Genomic DNA, 20,270 nt, shown 5'->3' on the forward strand with positions numbered 1-20,270 from the left:
TCCCATTATGTATTGTCGTTCCACATAGACCCTATGGTTCTGTTAGGGATCTTTTGAGATGAATAAAAAGGCGTTCAATGTGACTTACAGCGCAAGGCCATAGATTCCGCTAAATGCCGTGGCCACGAGAATTCCGTGGCCTGGCTCTGATAGGCCCTGAGTGGCCATTATGGCGATGGCGACCACCGCAAGAATGTAGCTGGCAGGCTCAATGAGGACTTCATGGACAGTCAGACCATCTTCGTGCTGGCGGAAATATGATCGGATGAACATGTAGCTCCACAGAGTTCGGACCGCCATATTGACAATGTTAGCCAGGACTAGTCCATAGGCACCCATGGACCCTACTTCCAGGAACATGTAGGCCGCTAAAGCATAACAGGTGGAGAAAGCTCCCATCCAGGCTGTTTGTCTCCGGATCTCTTTCGGATTAGCTGCTGAGGCCACAAATGCCTCGGTGATTCCGTTGAATGCCAAGAATGGGATATAGTAACAATAGAGAGCCAGCAAATCCCCGACTTTCGCTGAAGCCCATTGACGACCACCCAAAATCTGGAGGATTTGTGGGACCATAACCGGGCCCAGAGGAAAAATGAGAGTCGATAACAACTGATAGGCCCGGAGAATCTCAATCAGATGACTCTTAGCAGTGCGTAGGTGCGTTTTATTTCGCTTGCCATTCTCATCAGGACTGAGAAGAACGGAGAAAAGATTCCTACTGCTTTCCTCGAGGGGTTGGAAGATGATCCGGGCAATGAGCCCACCGTAATTCGATGCCAAAGAGTAAATTCCTTGATCCTCTAAGCTAGACAAGGCGGCAAGAATCATGGAATCCCCCTGTGTGAGAAGGTGTTTTACCAAAGACTGAAAGAATACACTCGCCGCAAGCGATGTAAGTCGACGGGAGAAGCGACCTAGAATATATTCGGATGCAAGGCTAGAGACGGTTAGCCATATTAGTTGGTAAGCGGACCCGATGGTTAGGACACACCTGGATCGTATACGTGTGAGAAGAAATGAGAACTGTCTCCCATTTACGCCTGGAAGCAAAAGAATACAATAGCCGCAAATGAGAGTGATTGCATAGCTCAGATGACCGAGTGCAAAGGGCAAAGCACCAACATCCTGATTGGCACGAGAAGCATAGAGGAAGGAAGAGCATGTTGCAAGGCTTTTGAGAAATGCCGCTGGCAATTCAACTGCCGCACGCTTCTCGTACCACATACGCTGTTGAATTACGGCAAAGAAGGGTTCAATGCTGAGTTCGAGGAGCGATGCCAGGCCTGTGAGGACCACGCTGGTACTGAAAAATGGGGTGTCAGACGCTTGTACTGGCGCAAAGCGTTGGTAAAGCATTGTGAACACAACTGCGGTGGGAACACCGATAAAGATGCTCAGATAAGACACGTTCACAATTGACTGTGACGCAACTGATTGCCCGTCCTGAGAGGTCGCTGCTTTGCTGGCAGATTTGCTGCTGGATGAAGACGGGACCGGAGCCAATGGTTGTCGCTGGATGGCCAGACGTATGCTCTCCCTTGCAAAATACAAGATCGAGACTTGGTATAGCTCTAGTTGAGCTGCAATTCCTAGGATAATGGGCGACAGCGTTCGTAATATCAGTTGATTGGAGGCGAACGTAAATGTCCTTGACGCCAATTGGATCAGGATCAGGAATGTTGTGCCTGTGGTAGACGAAGCCAGCACATTGCCCATCGGGGCTTCGCTGGATAGCGGCATGATATATTTGCCTTCGAAGAGATGTCAAACTATGGATCTTTGGGCGCCTGCAAGATCCAAGGTGTCCAAATGTTCTGGCCGATAAGGACTAGTGCCTAGCCCGGGCAGGAGCTAGCCGCCTCGGCGATTACGTAGTCAGACTTGGTCGGACCTACATCCCTTCCAAGGTTGGAAGGTTCCAACTCGGCTAGGCAGGTAAGAAGTCCAGTAGTTATAGTGACCTAACGTTACATGGCTACTTCATACCATTCAATAGGAGCGGGAGGAAAATGCTGCTCATTGATCTACGAGTGTACAGTGGAATACAAGATGTCGCCAGCCGCAGGGCGCATGGGAACAACATGGGTCATCAGATCCCCTCCTCTTGAAAGTATTGCCCATTTTAGCATGCCCCCTCCATCTGTTTTGGAACGTGCTGGCACCGCTGCCTGTGAGGCTCTCTCTTTCCTAAAAATAGTTGCGAGAATTCCGGACAAGACTTAGAACGGAGGCAGGTAGAAGGGGTAGCCACCGTTCTTGTTCTTAAAAACACTGAGCAGGAGACTGTATGTGCCAAAGAGAACACCGGCCCAGATCATCACCGCCAATTGTTGTCCCTTGACGTCTTCCATACGAGGGACCTTCAGTGCAAGCGCAATAGTTGCAAAGGACAGGACAGCATCTGTGGAGAAGATTGGTTTTAGCAACAAGGAATTGAGATGAGGCGCACAGGACACGAGGGTATCACTTACAGATTGCAGCCACGATCTGCGTTTCCATACCAAACTGATTCTGGAACCCCCCAGCAAAGTAAGTGATGCCACCCTTGCCATCACCAACCATGTAGGGGGCTTTTCGGATATGATTGAACATCTGACCACTAGTGAACAGCAGGATGGCAATCAAGCTGGCTGCAGCCCAGATGTTCCGATTCTGGATAATGGGCATCAAATAGGGTGAGAGAACCGTGAAGAGAGTCACGGCACCCATCAGAACTGTAATGGCCGAGACGATGCGCATATAATTGACGGGACGGACCAAAGGAGGCTTGGGACCATCGGGCAAGTGACGAGTAATCCAGGAATAGAGCTGGTCGGCGGAGAGAGGGCTAGGAATGTGGTACGCTTGTAAGAGGCCGGTCATAGCATCGAGATATCAGCTTCTGACTTACCCTGTGAAGTCAAACCTCTGAGGCGCGGTATCCAATTTAGCGTAAGGCCCAACGGTGGGAGGGAAAAGAAGAAGAACAGGCGCAGTTTGAAGCATGAACTAGTTTTACTCTGCGTCAGCAATAGTTGAAAAGTGGCTGAAGTTTCAAGTGGATTGCACCTTTTGGAACACTGCCTTGCCTTGATCAAAATCCAGAGTTCCGAACACCACTTTCAAGTCGTCAAGCTTGTCGCCTTTGTTCCAGCTGCGAGAGATCAAGTCCCATTCCGGATCAAATTCACGGCACATAATACACCCAAATCTGGCGTCCCTTGCCGTCAAGATGACGGCAGCATAGTAGTCTCGAGGTGCGGTCGTCAATTCCTCGAAAGCGGCACTGTTCAGATCAACCGGACCTGAACGGGAGAGCGCTTGGTATTTCTCAAACGTGTCGACCGAGGGCTTGGGCTTTGCGGCGAGAACGCCGGAAATGATTGAGAAGCATAGGAAGAGAGTGGTCCAGGGCTTCATTTTGGCATGACACAGTGGAGGATAAGCTCTCTTCGTAACGAAGTGCAAGTATAGGAACCCCAGGACTGGAGTGAAAGGTGTCCCCATTACGTAAGTGCCGCCCCGCCCCAAACAGACGCGTTCGCCGAGCATCGCGATCGCCACCCTTCTGCAGTGTCGGCAGCGCTTCCTTTCTGCTACACAGCGCTGCCCAGATCGATATTTACCATGGCAGAACTTGCAGAAGCTTCGATGTGCGATGTGAGTGTGCAAACTTTTCCCATATAACCATACCTAACGAGTTGATCAGTACGAAATGTCCATGAAAACAGTACATCTCGAGAAGGAGTATGAAAAGACCATTGCCGAGTCGGCGCGTCTCCTTGATGCTGAGAGAGATCGAGTGAGGCGCATGGAACATCTGTTTCTTCAACTGGAAAGCGACGCCCTACAATCACAACTAGAGCAAGTCAACGAGCAGCTTTTTGGATTTACCCATGCCGACTCTGAGACACTCGTTCAATTGGATGAAGCGTGCCAGGAGATCGATCGCCTTGAATCACAGGTGCAGAGCTCAGCACACGAGATCAAAAAGCTAAAGGTGGGCACCAGTTCTCGAGTGATTCCCTTTGTATGCGCCGTCGGCTGAACAGTTACAGAGCGAGATCTCAACACTCAGTGATAACTCCGCTGCCAACAATAATCTCCTTTCCGAGAAGGTTCACCTGTCACGAGAAGTTTCCAGTCTCAGAGCTGAAGTTGAACGACTCAAGACCCAGAATTCCTCTCAGCAGGCATTAGTTGCTGAGAAGCATGAGATGGAGCGACAGCTGAATTCCTTAGAGGTTCAGATCGAGAATGAAAAGAACTCCCACGAGCGTACTCGTGCCAAAAGCTCTCAACAGGCTGCCGAAATCAACAAACTTTCCACCAAGGTTGAAGAACTACAGGCCACTCTCGCGAGAGAATTACGAGCGAACCAACAATACGAACGGGATAGCCGGCAACAAAATGAGGGATGGAACAGCCAGAGGGAATCTCTGGAAGGCAAAATTGAATCCTTGCGAAAGCAGCTGCGAACGACGAAAGACAAGCTACAGGAGGCCCAGCATGACCTGCAACAGCGGCGAAGCAATGTTAAGAGCAGCGACGGTGATGGTTCTGAATCACAATCTCGAGCGGTTCCCCTCCAGCGTCCTGGTCCCAGTGCAGATTACCACAGCGGTGTCACCATCGCAACGCCCGGGGCAGTTCGAGTGCAAGAGAAAGTCAAGAGACAGTCCGCCTTGCCGGGCGACAAATCAGCATTTTCTATCACTCCATTTCTGAACCGCACGGGCGCTCCAATGGATTCTCCAATCTTATCGGAAGTGGATGAAGATGAAATCAACGAGGCAATGAAAGGTGACAGTACATCATTGGGCAAGGCTCGTGTCGCCAATGAATCGGTTGGCAGTGGATTGTCTCCAGACGATCTACCCGCATCTGTGCGGAATCCACCAGCTAAATTGTCGAAGCCGAAGCCAAAGGCGCGGGAAGGAAAGCCTGCTACGTCGGGACTCGCAAATGAGCTGAAGAAACCTGCCAGCCGACCAGATACCAAAGTACCTCTCCGGGATCCTGATGACCTCGAAGACTCTATAGTCGAGCAAGGACAGTCCAAACCCAAGAAACGTAAACTCGGGGCTCAGCGAGATCGGAATTTGTTTGAAGACGAGGACGAGGAGGACATGCTTGAGATTAGGAAGCCGGGCCGCAAACTTCCCCTTGGAGCGGGTCGAAGCTCGGTGCTTGCAACCACACAACAATCCGGGCCACTGACTGGCAAGCCTCGAAATCTGGGATTTGGAGGATTCTCACCGCTGAAGCGAGATCGCAAGCGAGTCTAGAAAAGAATGAATGCATATTCTCCTTGTTCCCGCAAGAAATTGTAATTCTAGTTACCTATGATAGGTGAACATGGCATGGTGCGTGCTATCCGATGTATTCTAGATCTACATTCATAATTCTAGCCAATCATAATGGTTACCATCGAATGTAGACTTCCAGGAGTGAGATATGCCCGAGCGGACGCCTAGCTTTTTGCCGGCAGAACCCCCAAATTTCCACCGCGGAGATCGACCCAGTCACCTTTTTCTCTACATAGTTATAGAACGTCATGTTCGTGCTTCCCTCGATACGGCCCTCAAGGGGAGCCTGCGGCCTTGGGTTTCTTGGCCAGATTCGGTCATCCTCATCAAAACGCTGGCAAGCCCGTCAACACAAAGATCAGTTCACACGAGAGGCGGCTGTCCAAGGCTTGAAAAGCCGGGCTGCTTTCAAGCTCTTACAGGTACCATATCCCAGCGCCCAAATCCATGGAGTTATATCTGACATATGTTTTGGCATATAGATTGATGAAAAATATCGTATTTTCAAGCGTGGGCAAACAATTGTTGATTTGGTATGCATGCTTGTTGCCGCATTCGAAGGAACTCAAGCTGATCTGTTCCCCTTTCCTTCCTTAGGGGTATGCGCCAGGATCATGGTCACAAGTATGTTCGGCGAACTCATCTCTACAAAACCAAATGTTAATTATAACAAGGTGGCTGTGAGCCGTACCCAGCCAAACGGTCGAGTTCTCGGCGTCGACATCATTCCTGCACAACCACCAAAAGGAGTTTCAACCATACAGGGCAACTTTCTGGCAACTGAGATCCAGGAGTATATCCAGGAGTGGCTACGCAGCCCACGGAGAGGCAGACCTCGTCAGCTTGATAGCTTGGATGATACCGCCGCCCACAGTTTGTTAGAGCCCGAGCTTGCTATGGATCCGGCCCAAACAGACCCGAGCGACAAAAGCGTCAATGGAGATAAAGGCGACGCAATATTGAAAAGAACGGTGGATGTGGTACTCAGTGATATGTCTGCTCCCTGGCATCAGACATCTGGTTTCTGGAAGCGAAGTCTAAGTAATCCTTATAACAGGATGATGAACACTAGTGGAAACAGTTTCAGGGATCACGTCGGCAGCATGGTATGAGCTCTTGTCACTTGTTGGTCCATCAAATATCCGGGCTAACCTCGATGTAGGACTTGTGCAATGCCGCCTTACGCTTTAGCTCGGATGTCCTCAAGACCGGTGGGCATTTTGTCTGCAAATTCTACCAAGGGGCAGAGGATAAGGAACTGGAGAACCAACTGAAGGACTTGTTCCAGAAGGTTCATCGCCTCAAACCCGAGTCATCTCGCAGTGTATGATCTGACCCCTCCATAACTGATCGCGTTGATCAACAGCTAAATCGGTTGTTAGGAATCCAAAGAAGCGTTCTTTATTGGTCTGGACCGCAGACCATGAAACCTCCAAGAAACTCGGCCCATATATGCGTACCCGGTTCGCACTATACCATCTCCATCTCTTCATTGTCTGATGCCTCATCCCATTCAACGTCGGCCAATGCTGCTTCGGCTTTCGCCTGAACCTAGATAACTGTCAGGGTCACGGGAATACGATAAGAGGAGCGTCTGCATACCTCCTTGAGCCCGCTCAATTCCTCCACATACCCCGACTCGTTGAGAGCTTTGCGGACGAAATCCCAACCGTGGTCTTCATATGCTCCTGTCACCTTTTCAGAACAAGCGCTGCAGCAGGTGTAGCTCTTGCCAGTGACGGTGATATTCTCGAATGTGGAGAGGAAACCACGGATTTGGTGGGGCACAAGCCCTAGAGGATGATCCCCGCGTTCGTCGTTGCGTGTCAAGGGTGCCGGTGCAGAAGCGCCCTGTGGATGCTGCAGAATAGACACGAGTAATTCAACAAGAAGTGCTGAGGCGATAGCAGCAACTCCAGGGCGAGTGACGGTACACTGTTGATCCAGGGTTTGGTCCTTGATAGACTATTGATTGGTCAGCTTCGTGCCAAAGATGATCGTTGGTGGCCAGATCTTACATTTGCCGGTGCCACGACGTCGTTGCAGAAATAGCAACCTAGATCTGCCAGTTCATCCCCAGCCCCCGTGAGGCCGTGGCGCATCACGACGAAGGAGTCAAATCCTAGGGCTGCATTCATCACGATTTTCCCTTTCGCCTTTCCCATGACTGTGGGCAACCATCGTGACTCTCGAGTGTCCATGAGTAGAAATATGACATCATGTTCGTCGATTAACGCCTCAAGAGCTTCAAAGTCTGCTCGTGTCGAGGCCTCATCTACGATGGGATGGCCTGCCATAGGTACGGAGATCTGATGGCCTTCCGTTTGAACCCCCGGGTAGATCTCGGTCAGGGCCTGGGAAGCTCGCGTTGCTTTTGGCGCTCCGCCGTTCAAACAATCCGCGAAGTTGAAGAGGGGTTGTCGAACAGGATTGGAGAAGGACACAGTGCCTTTGTCGACAAACGTAATTTTTCTTACACCCCAGCCCTGGAATCATGATTAGCGACCTTCGAAATCAAAGCTGATCGTGACCTGCGACTGTACATACCAGTAGATTTCGAGCAACATAGCTCCCTAGTGTTCCAGCCCCAAGCAAGAGGCATTTAGTTTGCTTGATTTTGTCAAGATTCAACGTCGGGCTGATCCGCCATTTCATGAGTTTAAGATTCAGGTCGACCGATTGATCGGCCAGTCTGCATGGATGAGATCAGTACGCAAGGATATTAAGCTTCTCGGAGCAATAAACCGTACCTCGTGGGATCCATGTACTCCGTTAAGTTGACAATCCTCCCTGCAAGTTTTCCAGCCGGGTTGCGCTCCCAGCCCGTGATCTTTGGTAATTGGCTTTGAGTTTGCTGGGGCTTCACCCCACTGGGGACTACTGCAGACCTTGACTCCAGCCGGATAACAACACTGCGGCCCTGGTCGCGCCTAGATTGCACGTCGCGATAGCGAAGAATCTGCACCTGGTCAAGCTTCCATCGCTGCTTCACGACCACTAGTAGGTTCCGCAACACCCAACCTGGGGCATGCTCATAGTTGGACGGGTCTGCGAAGCAAATATAGCGATCCTGGAGAGCGGCACCGGCGAAGAAGCCATTTTCGTATTCTGATAGTGATCCGATTTGCCAGGTAGGACGGGTGGGATCGCCGGAGCCCCTGCGCTGTTTGCGGGCCAAGAAGAACCCTCTTTGGCGGCTGTCAACGCCGTAACTCCATGTTTGTACTGCCTCGACAAGGGTAGTACTTTCACCTGATGACAAGTGCTCGCCCTGGAGTGTGTCAATATCTTTGCTTTCTCCGGACTTCGGCGAAGAAGCAATCGATGTCACAGGGACCCATGACGGATCTGAATGCAGCGCGGGAAACGCAAACCAGTAGTAGAACTTGTACTTCTTGAGGTCTGCGAATGACAGGATGATAAATGATGACAGCAGAGACGGGCAGGAATAGATGGTGCCATCGTTGATAGCATCCCAGATCTGAAATCGGAATTAGCATCATTCTCAAATCATAGGATTATGCTCCGTACCGTCCTGCCGCTCTGCTGAATCATTTGGGACTTATCCATGTTGCGGTAATCCTCGATGGTGTTCACATTTTTGATCATACCCTCGGCACGGTAGAATCCCGCCGGTGCTCTACCAGGCCATATCAGTATGTCGATCCTGGAACATGATAATATGGTCGACTTACTCATGAACAGCAAGCGCGTTTCCATGGATTTGCATCCGACAGGAAGCATTCTCGGGGTCTGTGGGGCGTATCTCGTAGAGACCGAGCACCGAACGGGCGGAATCACTCAGCCTGTCATGGTTGATCTTATGCGAGGCGAGAGCCGTGTAGAACGGCAGTTCAATATCGGATGCAAACGGCGTGTACTGCATTATGAGCGCAGAGCAACCCTGGTCTGGTTGCTTGCGACGGGGTGTCTCCAGATGTACTGTAGATAAGGGACGAGGGGGAAGTGGGGAGGCTGATGTGATGTAATCCCGAAGAGCGCGAACCGCCAAAAGAAATATGGGAGGCCCGCCGCGTGCCCAACGCGTGATCGCTTTTTGGTCCGCGTGGAAACCGCTCTTTTCCCGCCCCAACCTCTCACCCTCTCATTTCAAGAATGCTTATCGGCTTATGCGGAGGTCAGCGGCTCTACGATTTCGCCTCATCACATGGACTAACCTCGATCGCTTAAGGCATTTGTGCTGGCAAACATGCCATTGCGGAGTACCTGATCCAGCATCAAGGATTTCAGCTCCTAGAGCTAGCTAGCAAACCTGTGTACCATCTTGCCGACGAACCGGACGACGATCTACGGCTCCAGGCTTCAGAGGTCAAGAAAAACGGCGAGCCGCAATCGGAGTTCGTGTTCGACTCTGCCGACTTGCTTCTAGATTTCGTGACGAAAAGATGGCAAGAACGTTGGGTGACAACGGATATTGCAGACGGAGGCACTCTTGACAAATTTACCTTGCGCCCCTTTTTCCTTCTAGTGAGCGTGGATGCTCCTGTCAGCCTCCGGTGGAAGCGATTTTCGGACCGGTTCGTTGCCCAGCTGCACAACCTGATTTCATGGGCTCATCCTGTTCTGGTATGATATAGGTGTTGGCGAAGACAACTTGACCCCCCAGACCTCGAGAAGTTTGTCTTGTGGAACGACCGCAATCTATACGAGAAGGATATCGGCCGTGTCTACCTCACTGATAGAGCTCAAGTTCGTCTATTTAACTCGTCCTCATCGCTGGATGAATTTCATGAAGCCCTCCAAAAGCTCGATCTAGCGGATGAACAACGGCTGAGGCCGAACTGGGACCAATATTTTATGCAGCTTGCCTCTCTTGCTGCGCAGAGAAGCAACTGTATGAAGCGAAGAGTAGGTTGTGTGCTTGTTCGAGAACGTCGGGTCATCAGCACAGGCTATAATGGAACTCCCCGGCATCTCCCAAATTGTAACGAGGGTGGATGTATGTTACCTTCTTTATTGTTTCGGATTTACCCAACTGAACTTTTACTAGGTCCTCGTTGTAATCGTGGAGACGGTGGTGGTGTTGGGCTCTCCACCTGTCTTTGCCTTCATGCCGAGGAAAATGCGTTGTTGGAGGCTGGCAGAGAGCGTATCCGAGAAGGAGCAATTCTCTATTGCGATACGTATGTTTTGCAATATAAGTTCAAAGTCCAAATACTATGCCAAATGCTCATCACCGACTCCAGGTGTCCTTGTTTGACCTGTACCGTCAAAATTACTCAAGTTGGAATTTCGGAAGTTGTTTACTCGCAAGGATACAACATGGACAGTGAAGTAAGCCACCACGGCTGCTCCAATAAGACGTCACTAACATTCGTGCTTAGAGTGCTGCTATTCTTGAAGCCGCCGGTGTGCGCCTACGGCAGTTCAGTCCGGTAAAGTCCCGTCTGACTCTCTGGCTGGATAGTGTCGTGCTAACACCTACCTCAGCCGTCGAATGGACTCATATATTTGCAATCAGCCAACAAGACAAACAACGGTTCGAGTAAGCTCTCTTCCGCGTCATAATCACCGGTTGGAACTACGGAAAGCGTGCTTCGCCTGTCCTTCTAAGGTTGTCACTCGACCGCTTACTTGGACATCCCACTGGGAAAAAGCGAAAAGAGAACGGCATTTCACCCCGCTCATCAGCGAAGAGAGATTTTTCCTTTTAGCATTATGAACAGCGGAAATACACGATCTGATCATAGAAAACAGAGGACAATCAAGCGAGGCAGAGTATCTCCTATGCCAATTCCACGCAGAGCTGGCCTATGCCATGACTGGCATGACCATGAGCCGAGACATAAGAGCCCAGCTCCCAAGAATGATTGATTGCCATAGAGATTGGTTTCGAATCTTCATGCTATATAGCTGGTAGCATCCTAGCACTGAGCATACCTAGTTCATACTTCCATGTGAGTAAATACCGCAGAAAGTAGGTGGAGTGTTGCATATGCTGCGGGTCGTGGATTCTGCGGGCAGAAAAAGAGCCATGACTCAGCCGGCCAATTTTGGAGGGGCTCGCCATGACTCCGAGTTTCTCCTCCAGCTTTGATCTCAATTCCCCTTTCTCCTTCTACCTGCTAAAGTCGGTGGTCTTTCTTGCTGTATCAAGCTTTCAGCAATGCCGACTGTTCACCTTTTAGACTACGTTGCGGGGAATATCCGCTCCCTGGTCAATGCGATCAACCAGGTCGGATACGATGTGGAATGGATTAAATCGCCGGAAGATGTCAAGAATGCTGATGTGTGTCATCCTGAGAGCTGGTATCTGGTCTATCCCCAGTGCTGTACCATTGCTGACATTTCTGATTTTAGAAACTGATTCTTCCAGGCGTTGGTCACTTTGGTCATTGTCTGTCGCAACTCGACAAAGGCGGTTTTCTGGGTCCAATTCGACAGCACATTGATTCGGGGAAGCCATTTATGGGTATTTGTGTTGGTGTCCAGGCCTTGTTTGAAGGATCCGAGGAGGATGTTAGTGTCCCAGGTTTGGGTGTGATTCCCATGCGCATTCAAAAGTTCGACGACGCAACCAAGAGCGTACCACACATTGGATGGAATTCTGCGATGAACACTGGATCTGCATCGAAGGATCAGAGCTTCTATGGCTTGAGGCCGACAAGCAAATACTATTATGTACACTCCTACGCGGCTCCCTACAAACCGGGTGTTCTTGAGGAGAATGGCTGGTCCGTCGCTACGGCGACGTACGGGGATGAGGAGTTTATCGGCGCGGTTAGTCGAGGAAACGTTTTTGGCACACAATTCCACCCAGAGAAGAGTGGAGTCGCAGGTCTTCGGGTGCTTCGAGCTTTCTTGAACGGCGATCAATTCCAATCGCTCTCGCAAGAACTGGTTGCTGGCAAGCAAGACGGACTGACTCGCCGCGTCATTGCCTGTCTGGACGTGCGGACAAACGACTCCGGTGATCTTGTCGTCACCAAGGGTGATCAATATGATGTCCGTGAGAAGAGTGGAGTGGATGCTGGTGGCCAGGTCCGAAACTTGGGCAAGCCTGTGGACATGGCCAAGAAATATTATGAGCAAGGAGCGGACGAGGTCACTTTCTTGAACATCACTTCTTTCCGAAACTGTCCATTGGCGGACACCCCTATGCTTGAGATATTACGAAGAGCATCTGAGACCGTTTTTGTGCCCTTGACCATTGGTGGTGGTATCAAGGACACTGTCGATACCGATGGTACTCATGTGTCCGCTCTGGACGTGGCGACGATGTATTTCAAATCCGGTGCAGACAAGGTCAGCATCGGCTCGGATGCCGTCTTCGCTGCTGAGGACTACTACCAGGCTGGCAAGAAGTTGAGTGGTACTACCGCCATCGAGACTATCTCCCAGGCATATGGCAAACAAGCCGTGGTGGTGAGCGTCGATCCCAAGCGCGTGTACGTTGATCGACCTGAGGACACCACCCACCACACCATCAAGACCGCTCATCCCAATGTGGCCGGTCAAGATTTCTGCTGGTATCAGTGCACTGTCAAGGGTGGCCGGGAAACTCGGGACGTGGATGTACGGCAACTAGTGCAAGCCGTGGAGGCCATGGGGGCTGGGGAGATACTCTTGAACTGCATTGACAAGGATGGCAGCAACAGTGGCTTTGACCTGGAGTTGATCAACGATGTCAAGGCTGCCATCAAGATCCCCGTGATTGCTTCCAGCGGGGCTGGGATACCTGGTCATTTCGCCGAGGTCTTTAACAAGACCACCACCGATGCGGCATTGGGAGCTGGCATGGTATGTTTGACTCAACCCACAATATGCATTGTGAATGATAGTTACTGATTCCCAGGAATAGTTTCACCGTGGAGAATTTACAGTGAGCCAAGTGAAGAACCACCTCCAAGCTGAGGGCTTCCTGGTGCGGCAGTTTGAGGCGGAGATCTAAAGGTTTGAAAGTTGAAATTTCTTTGTTCTCCCTCATGATTCTTTCTCTAGATATTTTAAAAAATAGATATGATGGTCCATACAATTACCCCTCCCTACTGCCTAGCCATACATCCACATTGTAGACGGTGCTACCTAGGTACCTAGGTAGGTAGCCAGCCCTGGAGGGCTACTACATCCATGGATCCATGGATGAGTCAGGCCAAGCAATATTTCCCTTTGCGGCAAGTGCCCCTCGCAGCCCTCATTGGTAGGCGGTGTGCTGGGCGGTATCGTCTGACTTTTCCGCGGTCGCCACCGGCCACCTCATTTCCTCCTCTCTTCACCTCTCCCCTCTCCGGCCTCCCGACAACTTCTCAACAACCCCAACCTCTCCTCGCATCGTGGTTTGACACAGCTCAATCCACGCCTTGTGAACACCAGTCTCTGCTCATTCATTGACAACATCAGGTCATACCGCGGCGAGACCAGACCAGTGGTCTGACTAACAGGTGACGGAGGTGGCTCTGCGAAACAACAGGACGGGTCCCTTCTTGGCCCGCCTCTCTTCTTATCAAGCGACAGTTTTCAATTCGACCATTGTATTCATCAGTGCTTGATCCTCATTTGTACGCAGTGTGATCACTCGCCCTTCAGCATTCAAGAGAAAGATTTCCCAATCTATCATTTCGCGCTCCATCAGTAGGCCCAGTGACCATCGGTCGCGGAGTCCTACCCTAAATATTCTTTGTGCCTACACCGGTTGTTCTGTTCCTTACCATCGGTTGTGTCACAGCCCTTTACTCGTGGCATTCAGTTTTCTTTGCCTAACTACCCCCATTCACTCTATTGCCCCCATCTGTACATCTGTGGTCGTGGTGCCCCTTAATTTTGTGGTCTAATTTCATTGAAGACTCAAGTTTTCTGGTTGCACGCGCTCACAGAGTCCAATACAATGTCATCGTCTGTTCACTTCAAATTCAAGTCCCAGAAGGAGCCTTCGCGGGTTACTTTTGATGGCACTGGTATTTCTGTCTTTGAACTCAAGCGAGAGATCATCAGCCAGAGTAGATTGGGCGACGGGTCTGATTTTGAGCTGTCCATCTACAACGAGGACACTGGAGAAGGTAGGTTGCACAAACACCCTGTCCCTGGCTGCAGAGTCTGACTGTTTACAGAGTACGACGATGACACCACTATTATCCCTCGGTCTACATCGGTTATCGCTCGTCGATTGCCTGCAGCTCGTCCTGGCAAGGGTGGCGCTGCCCGTTATGTTTCTGGGAAGATGCCTGTGAACGCTCGTAATGCCTCCCGTACCGAACCCTCGATCAGTCGAACAGCACCAGGGACCGGCCAGTCGGTCAACAACAATGTCTTGGAGCTTAACAACGCACAGACAGAGGAGGAAAAGATCAATGCGCTCTTCAACCTGCAGGCGAGTCAGTGGAAGGAGCAACAGCAGGAGATGGCCAAGTGAGCATACCCTATGAACATTGTCAGAGATGGACAATCATATACTAACAATATTGTAGTGCGACTCCCGTACCGTTTGGTCGCGGTCGAGGAAAGCCTGTGAATGTTCCTGACCACCCTCCGCCCCCGGGCTATCTATGCTATCGCTGTCGCGAGAAAGGTATGCCGTATTATCCTCTAACCCTAATTCACCTCTCTCTGGTCAGGACTAATTCGTTATAGGACACTGGATCCAAGCATGCCCAACCAACAATGATCCCAAGTTTGACGGCAAGTACAGGGTCAAGCGGTCCACTGGCATCCCTCGGTCCCTTCAGACCAAGGTCGACAAACCAGAATCCTTGGCTCCTGACGGTTCCAGTGACGAATCAAGAAACACGGGGGTCATGGTGAATGCCGATGGTGATTTCGTCATTGCGAAGCCGGATAAGGCAGCTTGGGAGTTGTACCAAGAAAAACTGAAGGCATCTGCTGCCGCGGCAGCCGAGGCGGCAGCGGCTGAGGAGAGCCAGGCACTACAGGCTCGGGGTCTGGAATGCCCGATTGACAAGAGGATGTTCTTAGAGCCAACAAAGACACCATGTTGTCAGAGGACGTATTGCAATGACTGTATCTCAAATGCCTTGATTGAAAGTGATTTTGTTTGCCCCGGTTGTTCCACAGAGGGCGTCTTACTGGATAATCTCACTTCAGATGAGGAGGCAATTTCAAAAATCAAAGCATATGAGGCGGAGAAGGCGGATGCAAAGAAGGAGAAGGAGAAGCAATCCACAAGCCAGGATACCGTTCCGGTCACTGAGGTTTCCCAAGCCGACAGCAAAGACTCCGATTCCAAGGAGCGATCTCCGCCCAGCCAAGAACCAGCAGAGGATGTGTTTTCCCAGTCGAAGAAGAGGCCCGCAGAGGATGAGCCAGCCTCCGAAGCTGACGGGATCGACTCTGGTAATACAGCAAAGAGACCGAAAGGAGACGATCAGACCGACCAATCCACCACTGATAGCAATGCCAAAGAGGCCGCTGCGCCAAACGGTGCTGGGATGCCCTTCAATGCCCAAATGCCCCCCTTCGGTGCCTTTGGCCCTATACCACCATTCTCAGATGCCGGCTTCGGGGTCGAGGCGATGGGATTTATGAATCCGATGGCCATGCCCAGTGGCTTTCCAACCCCTATGGGCCCCGGATGGAACCCGATGAACATGCCGTTCAACCCTCTTCAGGCTGGTATGTATGGAGATCAGACCAACGGATTCCCCGCCATGTTCAATGCCGATCCCACCATGGGGATGCAGATGGCGCAGATGGCGGCCTCAATGCAAAACCCAGGTTTTCCTGGTCCCGGTATGAACAACTTTGCCAATCAACAACGAACTGCATTTAGTGGTCCTTACTCCCGTGAGGAGGACTCGCCATACTTTCGTCAACCTGTCAACCCGCAACGGCATCAAGCGAGAAATCGAAGAGTACGGCCAAGCGACTACCGGGAGTTATGATGACGATCCCGATTGTGACCTCGAATAGGCGTTTCTGGGCTTTTTCTACGCTTTGTATAGGCATCTCTGATTTAGCGCGTTCTACAATTCTCTTCGTCTCTTTACATGACAGGTTCTGCTATCGTCGTTTATTTGCATGGCTTCAACGGGGAGGATTTCATTTTCCAACTTCTGTGTATTTCTAACAAAGCTACCAACCAAACAATATTTATTTACGGAATGTTTTTCCTGCTTTGAATTGTAGCTTGAATCGAGTTCTGGGGTAGTTCTTTGATCATTGCCTTTGGTCTCATCGGGTTCTTCCATAGCCTCCGGGGACCTTTATTTGTAAGCTAATTGGCTCTATCACCCATAGATAGAGGAAACGGTAGGAGAAAGTAATTCTGAAGGAAGATCCAGCCAGACCTCAAGCTTTCAATGAAACATATCGCGCTTCACTTCTTTTGCCTCATCCATTCTCTTGATGCAGGGAACCGGGAACGGGCGGTGTAGGTCAGTCAGGTGATCCCGCCACCCGGAGAAAGTGGAAAATCCCCCAGATCGCACCTCCTCTCCATCCATCACTGTCTTCCAGATCAACACCTATGTTCAACTTCCCTTCTTCTTACCTCCAAACATCGCAAACGTGTCGATCCAATCGAAAATCCATCCATCATGGCGAAATACATCAGTAACCACAGTAGTAATTACAATCAAATGACCCGATTTCTCGATCAAGAGTCCACAGTCATGGCCAGCTGCTACTCCGTCGAATCGTCGACCACCAAGGTCCACGGGTTCCACTATTGCACTACCCTTGGCACCGGTATGTCTATCGCCGCCTCTTTCATCTGAGAATTCCCCATGCTGATATTCTTTGATAGGAGCACAGTGGTATCCCTGAGGTCCTTTCGGGGCCTAAATCGTCCATGCTAAGTCCTCCCCTCGAGCTTTCCGCCACCAGCGCCGAACGAAGCTGGCCTGGAAACAACTGGCCCGACTACAAGGGGGAGGCGACGCACACCATCCCGGAAGAGTGTGAGAGGCTCTTCTGTGACAAACTGGCCACGACTTTCCTTGGTGAGAGGATCGACGCGAGTCAGGAGCCACTGGGGATGGGTGCGTTTCAAAATATTCAGCCAAATCATATCGGGCCAGGGCATGATCGTATCCAGAAATGGATCGAAGTGTGGGATTACACTAGTGATGCTATCTACCGTGGATTCGTGGCAGAGATGGATGGAGAGCGGACCTTGTTCGTCTTCCTCGAAGACGGCACGGTTGGTCACGGCTTTAAGTCAGGGTAAGTCCACAGACTAAGTCTAGAAGATGAGCCTGGGTTGGCTAATCGATTCTTGCAGCCTGATCGCTCTCTTTGAACTCGCCGGAACCGATGCCTTCGATTGCTCGCAGATCGTTGCCTGTGTCAAGCGCTCACAGAACACGAACGAAATGGAGCTCGTCCGAAGCCTTGGATGGTGCGGTTTCAACTTGACCACATTGGAGCCATGGACAATGGGTGGTGATCCGGGTCCATCGCTCAGCGCCAAATGGCTCTTCTTGGTTGCTGAAGTCTAGTATTTCGCTTCCTGGAACCTTTCCCATTTTGAGCAAGGAGTTGGTTTTGATGGCGATTTCTTCTTTCTGGCCTAGGATTCTTTTTCTTGTGATGAATTACTTTCTATTGCTATTGTCCATAATCGCTGCGGCATGAGGCTCTTGCGAGTGTCCAGCCGTCAATTCTTTCGACGGCGATAAATGATATTCTTGAATTCCTTATTTCTTACCTGCCTTGATTCATTAGACACTCGTTCCTTCGTACTGTAGTGGATTCTTCCTGTATATGTGCGCCGTTCCGAAGCCTTTCCAGTCGGCCAAATATACGTCAATCCATCATTGGATGTGTACAAGCTTGGGGCCCATTGAGCATTTGTTAAATGCGACCAATATCACCGGGGACAAGGGGGAGCGTGGTACCTTCCAAGTAAAAGCGCGGGTGGAATCCGGTCTTAAGAGCTAACATCTGCCCCTCTTCCTTCCGAACCTAGTTGCATCATTCATAACAAAAACTCCAGCAACCAGCTAAGCCAGAGAATGGATTCATCGGGGCTGTCAACGTCTCCCACAGAGGGAGCGCATCCTACTGACGACGTATCTCACGCAAATGATGATGTGAACCTTGTCGATACCAGCCAAGGAGCTGACAAGCTGCCGTCAGCAGAGACGGTCCGCCAAGCTGGGAGTTATGAGGTTCTCGATCGCGAGGGTAAGCCGCATACATTTCAAAGTCTCTACAATGAGCCAAGCTCCGCTAGCCGGGTGCTTGTCATCTTTGTACGGCATTTCTTTTGCGGGGTAAGCTCCTTGGTTTCTCTTTCAGCTCGATGATATATATCTCCCTTGATAGTGTGGTCACCAGGTGACATAGAGCGAAAAAGAAGGAACACAATGCCGAAGAGCTGCTTGGCTGACAGACACCCATATCGAAAGAATTGCCAGGAATTTCTGCGCACGTTTTCCGAAGCCGTCACTCCTGATGACTTGGTGCCGCTCAACACCAGCGTCGTTATCATCGGCTGCGGAGACCCAGGCTTGATCGACATGTATGCCACGGAGTCGGGCTGTCAATTCCCAATTTTCGCGGATCCCACCCGCAAACTCTACGATGAGTTTGAGATGATTACCTCTTTGGCTTGGGGAGCTCGCCCGAAGTACATGCGAAAGAGCATGAGTCGCTCTATTGCGGAGTCGATTGTCAAGGCACTCAAGCAGATTCCTAGCGGGCTGGTAACTAAAGGAGGCGAGTCCAGTCAGAACGGGGGCGAGTTTCTGTTCGAGGTCAGCGGCGATGGACAGGAGAAGCAGGTAACATGGTGCCATCGCATGGGAAATACACGAGATCACACCGAGGTATCGGAACTAGCTCGGATTCTGAAGGTGACGCAGTCGCAATGATACTTGATGCCATCCCAGGGGCATCTTCTCCACTTATTTTCTATTATTTTAATATATGAATCGCTGTTTGTTTCTTCCTTGAATTTCTGCGCCTGAAATCTCAGCACTCAACACGCAGGCATGTATCCAAAAAATGTTGGTCTAGGGAAAGTGTCTTAACTGCATGCGAGCTCCTACTGAATATACTTAGCACATATCCAGGCAGTTCCGAATTTTACTCTTCGCCTTTATATCTTCCAGGCACATTTGGCAAGTTTGGTAGCTATTCTGCACAGAGGCCCCACCTGACAGCAGATCGCAGATAAGATAAGCCGGTGGGAACGATGACCTCAATGTGTATCCCTAGCTCCCCTCTTTGCTTTCTCAGTCCTCAGTTGCTTAAGCTCAACACTCCTGGAAACCATGTCGAGGGACAAGAAGCAGTCATCACTCATATTTCCCCAATTTCTGCTTCCCTCTTTCCAGTCGAACCGGCGCGAGGACTTCTCCCCAGAGCCGAGCTCCTCCGGCCCCGCCGACAAGTACCTGGACGGGCATGTCTCGTACCTTCGCTGCGCAGGTTGTGCATCACATCTCTGCCTGACATCCCAGATTATCAGCAAAGGCTTTACAGGCCGTCACGGACGGGCCTATCTCGTCACCGCGGAGAGAGTGGCCAGCGCCATGTCAGTCAGTGCGTCTTCGTCACCAACAACCTCCCTCCCCAATACCGTCCTGCAGCACCCTGTCCCACGCCAGCTCGTCACAGGGGCTCATACGGTCAGCGATATCAGTTGCATTTTCTGTGGGAATGTGCTAGGCTGGAAGTATGTGGCGGCCGAGGAAGAATCCCAACGCTACAAGGTGGGCAAGTTCATCCTCGAGACCAAAAAGACCACCGCCTCCTCATGCTGGGAATCCCCACCGGACGTGGATCCTGTCGCCCCGGAGAATCGCCCACTAGGCGGGATTGAATCAAGTTCTGCAGAACCAGAGTTCGATAGTCAAGACGAGGACGAGTGTGAAGATCTGTTTGCAGGTATCTGGAGCCCTGGACTAGCCGCTCGCCGCAGAAGCCGCAAGATTGATCGTCGGCCAGCCATGTTTGGGATCTCTTGAGGAGTTGGAAAAAGCAAGTCCCCTCCCTGCTTTTGTTATTATGCTCCCACCCTGTGGCATGATACTCACCAATACCCCTGGCTTAATACAGATC

The 20,270-nt window shown here is 50.9% G+C and overlaps 11 protein-coding genes across 11 annotated transcripts; 8 read left to right on the forward strand and 3 right to left on the reverse strand.

The window, feature by feature from the left end:
• Positions 1 to 84: 84 nt before the first annotated feature.
• On the reverse strand, positions 85 to 1,740 carry N7459_005148 (oligosaccharide translocation protein RFT1; the record flags this gene model as incomplete). The annotated part of the gene is made up of 2 exons (XM_056944332.1): positions 85 to 937; positions 992 to 1,740. The coding sequence occupies 2 exons, from the start codon at positions 1,738 to 1,740 to the stop codon at positions 85 to 87; spliced, it is 1,602 nt and encodes a 533-aa protein (XP_056801215.1).
• Positions 1,741 to 2,219: 479 nt separating this feature from the next.
• On the reverse strand, positions 2,220 to 3,399 carry N7459_005149 (OST3/OST6 family protein; the record flags this gene model as incomplete). Its single annotated transcript, XM_056944333.1, has 4 exons — positions 2,220 to 2,401; positions 2,472 to 2,827; positions 2,891 to 2,988; positions 3,049 to 3,399. The coding sequence occupies 4 exons, from the start codon at positions 3,397 to 3,399 to the stop codon at positions 2,220 to 2,222; spliced, it is 987 nt and encodes a 328-aa protein (XP_056801216.1).
• A 207-nt stretch (positions 3,400 to 3,606) lies between these two features.
• N7459_005150 (uncharacterized protein) lies at positions 3,607 to 5,267 on the forward strand (the record flags this gene model as incomplete). Its single annotated transcript, XM_056944334.1, has 3 exons — positions 3,607 to 3,639; positions 3,689 to 3,979; positions 4,038 to 5,267. The coding sequence occupies 3 exons, from the start codon at positions 3,607 to 3,609 to the stop codon at positions 5,265 to 5,267; spliced, it is 1,554 nt and encodes a 517-aa protein (XP_056801217.1).
• Positions 5,268 to 5,536: 269 nt separating this feature from the next.
• On the forward strand, positions 5,537 to 6,618 carry N7459_005151 (uncharacterized protein; the record flags this gene model as incomplete). The annotated part of the gene is made up of 3 exons (XM_056944335.1): positions 5,537 to 5,710; positions 5,771 to 6,394; positions 6,451 to 6,618. 3 exons carry the CDS (start codon positions 5,537 to 5,539, stop codon positions 6,616 to 6,618), a joined length of 966 nt encoding a protein of 321 aa, XP_056801218.1.
• Positions 6,619 to 6,758: 140 nt separating this feature from the next.
• N7459_005152 (putative autophagy ubiquitin-activating enzyme ApgG) lies at positions 6,759 to 9,174 on the reverse strand (the record flags this gene model as incomplete). Its single annotated transcript, XM_056944336.1, has 7 exons — positions 6,759 to 6,839; positions 6,891 to 7,253; positions 7,307 to 7,774; positions 7,836 to 7,980; positions 8,039 to 8,769; positions 8,820 to 8,928; positions 8,984 to 9,174. The coding sequence occupies 7 exons, from the start codon at positions 9,172 to 9,174 to the stop codon at positions 6,759 to 6,761; spliced, it is 2,088 nt and encodes a 695-aa protein (XP_056801219.1).
• Positions 9,175 to 9,404: 230 nt separating this feature from the next.
• On the forward strand, positions 9,405 to 10,798 carry N7459_005153 (deoxycytidine monophosphate deaminase; the record flags this gene model as incomplete). The annotated part of the gene is made up of 7 exons (XM_056944337.1): positions 9,405 to 9,426; positions 9,481 to 9,826; positions 9,887 to 10,143; positions 10,196 to 10,248; positions 10,300 to 10,432; positions 10,534 to 10,583; positions 10,634 to 10,798. The coding sequence occupies 7 exons, from the start codon at positions 9,405 to 9,407 to the stop codon at positions 10,796 to 10,798; spliced, it is 1,026 nt and encodes a 341-aa protein (XP_056801220.1).
• Positions 10,799 to 11,415: 617 nt separating this feature from the next.
• N7459_005154 (imidazoleglycerol-phosphate synthase) lies at positions 11,416 to 13,200 on the forward strand (the record flags this gene model as incomplete). Its single annotated transcript, XM_056944338.1, has 3 exons — positions 11,416 to 11,538; positions 11,610 to 13,049; positions 13,111 to 13,200. The coding sequence occupies 3 exons, from the start codon at positions 11,416 to 11,418 to the stop codon at positions 13,198 to 13,200; spliced, it is 1,653 nt and encodes a 550-aa protein (XP_056801221.1).
• A 933-nt stretch (positions 13,201 to 14,133) lies between these two features.
• On the forward strand, positions 14,134 to 16,144 carry N7459_005155 (cleavage polyadenylation factor subunit MPE1; the record flags this gene model as incomplete). The annotated part of the gene is made up of 4 exons (XM_056944339.1): positions 14,134 to 14,305; positions 14,357 to 14,654; positions 14,714 to 14,814; positions 14,877 to 16,144. The coding sequence occupies 4 exons, from the start codon at positions 14,134 to 14,136 to the stop codon at positions 16,142 to 16,144; spliced, it is 1,839 nt and encodes a 612-aa protein (XP_056801222.1).
• Positions 16,145 to 16,607: 463 nt separating this feature from the next.
• N7459_005156 (ornithine decarboxylase antizyme) lies at positions 16,608 to 17,701 on the forward strand (the record flags this gene model as incomplete). The annotated part of the gene is made up of 4 exons (XM_056944340.1): positions 16,608 to 16,636; positions 16,863 to 16,949; positions 17,016 to 17,426; positions 17,485 to 17,701. 4 exons carry the CDS (start codon positions 16,608 to 16,610, stop codon positions 17,699 to 17,701), a joined length of 744 nt encoding a protein of 247 aa, XP_056801223.1.
• A 516-nt stretch (positions 17,702 to 18,217) lies between these two features.
• On the forward strand, positions 18,218 to 19,078 carry N7459_005157 (peroxiredoxin-like family protein; the record flags this gene model as incomplete). Its single annotated transcript, XM_056944341.1, has 2 exons — positions 18,218 to 18,478; positions 18,614 to 19,078. 2 exons carry the CDS (start codon positions 18,218 to 18,220, stop codon positions 19,076 to 19,078), a joined length of 726 nt encoding a protein of 241 aa, XP_056801224.1.
• A 402-nt stretch (positions 19,079 to 19,480) lies between these two features.
• Positions 19,481 to 20,176, forward strand: N7459_005158 (yippee/mis18 family protein; the record flags this gene model as incomplete). Its single annotated transcript, XM_056944342.1, has 1 exon — positions 19,481 to 20,176. The coding sequence occupies one exon, from the start codon at positions 19,481 to 19,483 to the stop codon at positions 20,174 to 20,176; it is 696 nt and encodes a 231-aa protein (XP_056801225.1).
• Between the last annotated feature and the right edge of the window lie 94 nt (positions 20,177 to 20,270).

Source organism: Penicillium hispanicum, assembly GCF_028827665.1.
Source record: "Penicillium hispanicum strain IBT 35686 chromosome Unknown utg000004l_segment0_segment0, whole genome shotgun sequence".
Classification (NCBI taxonomy): domain Eukaryota; kingdom Fungi; phylum Ascomycota; class Eurotiomycetes; order Eurotiales; family Aspergillaceae; genus Penicillium; species Penicillium hispanicum.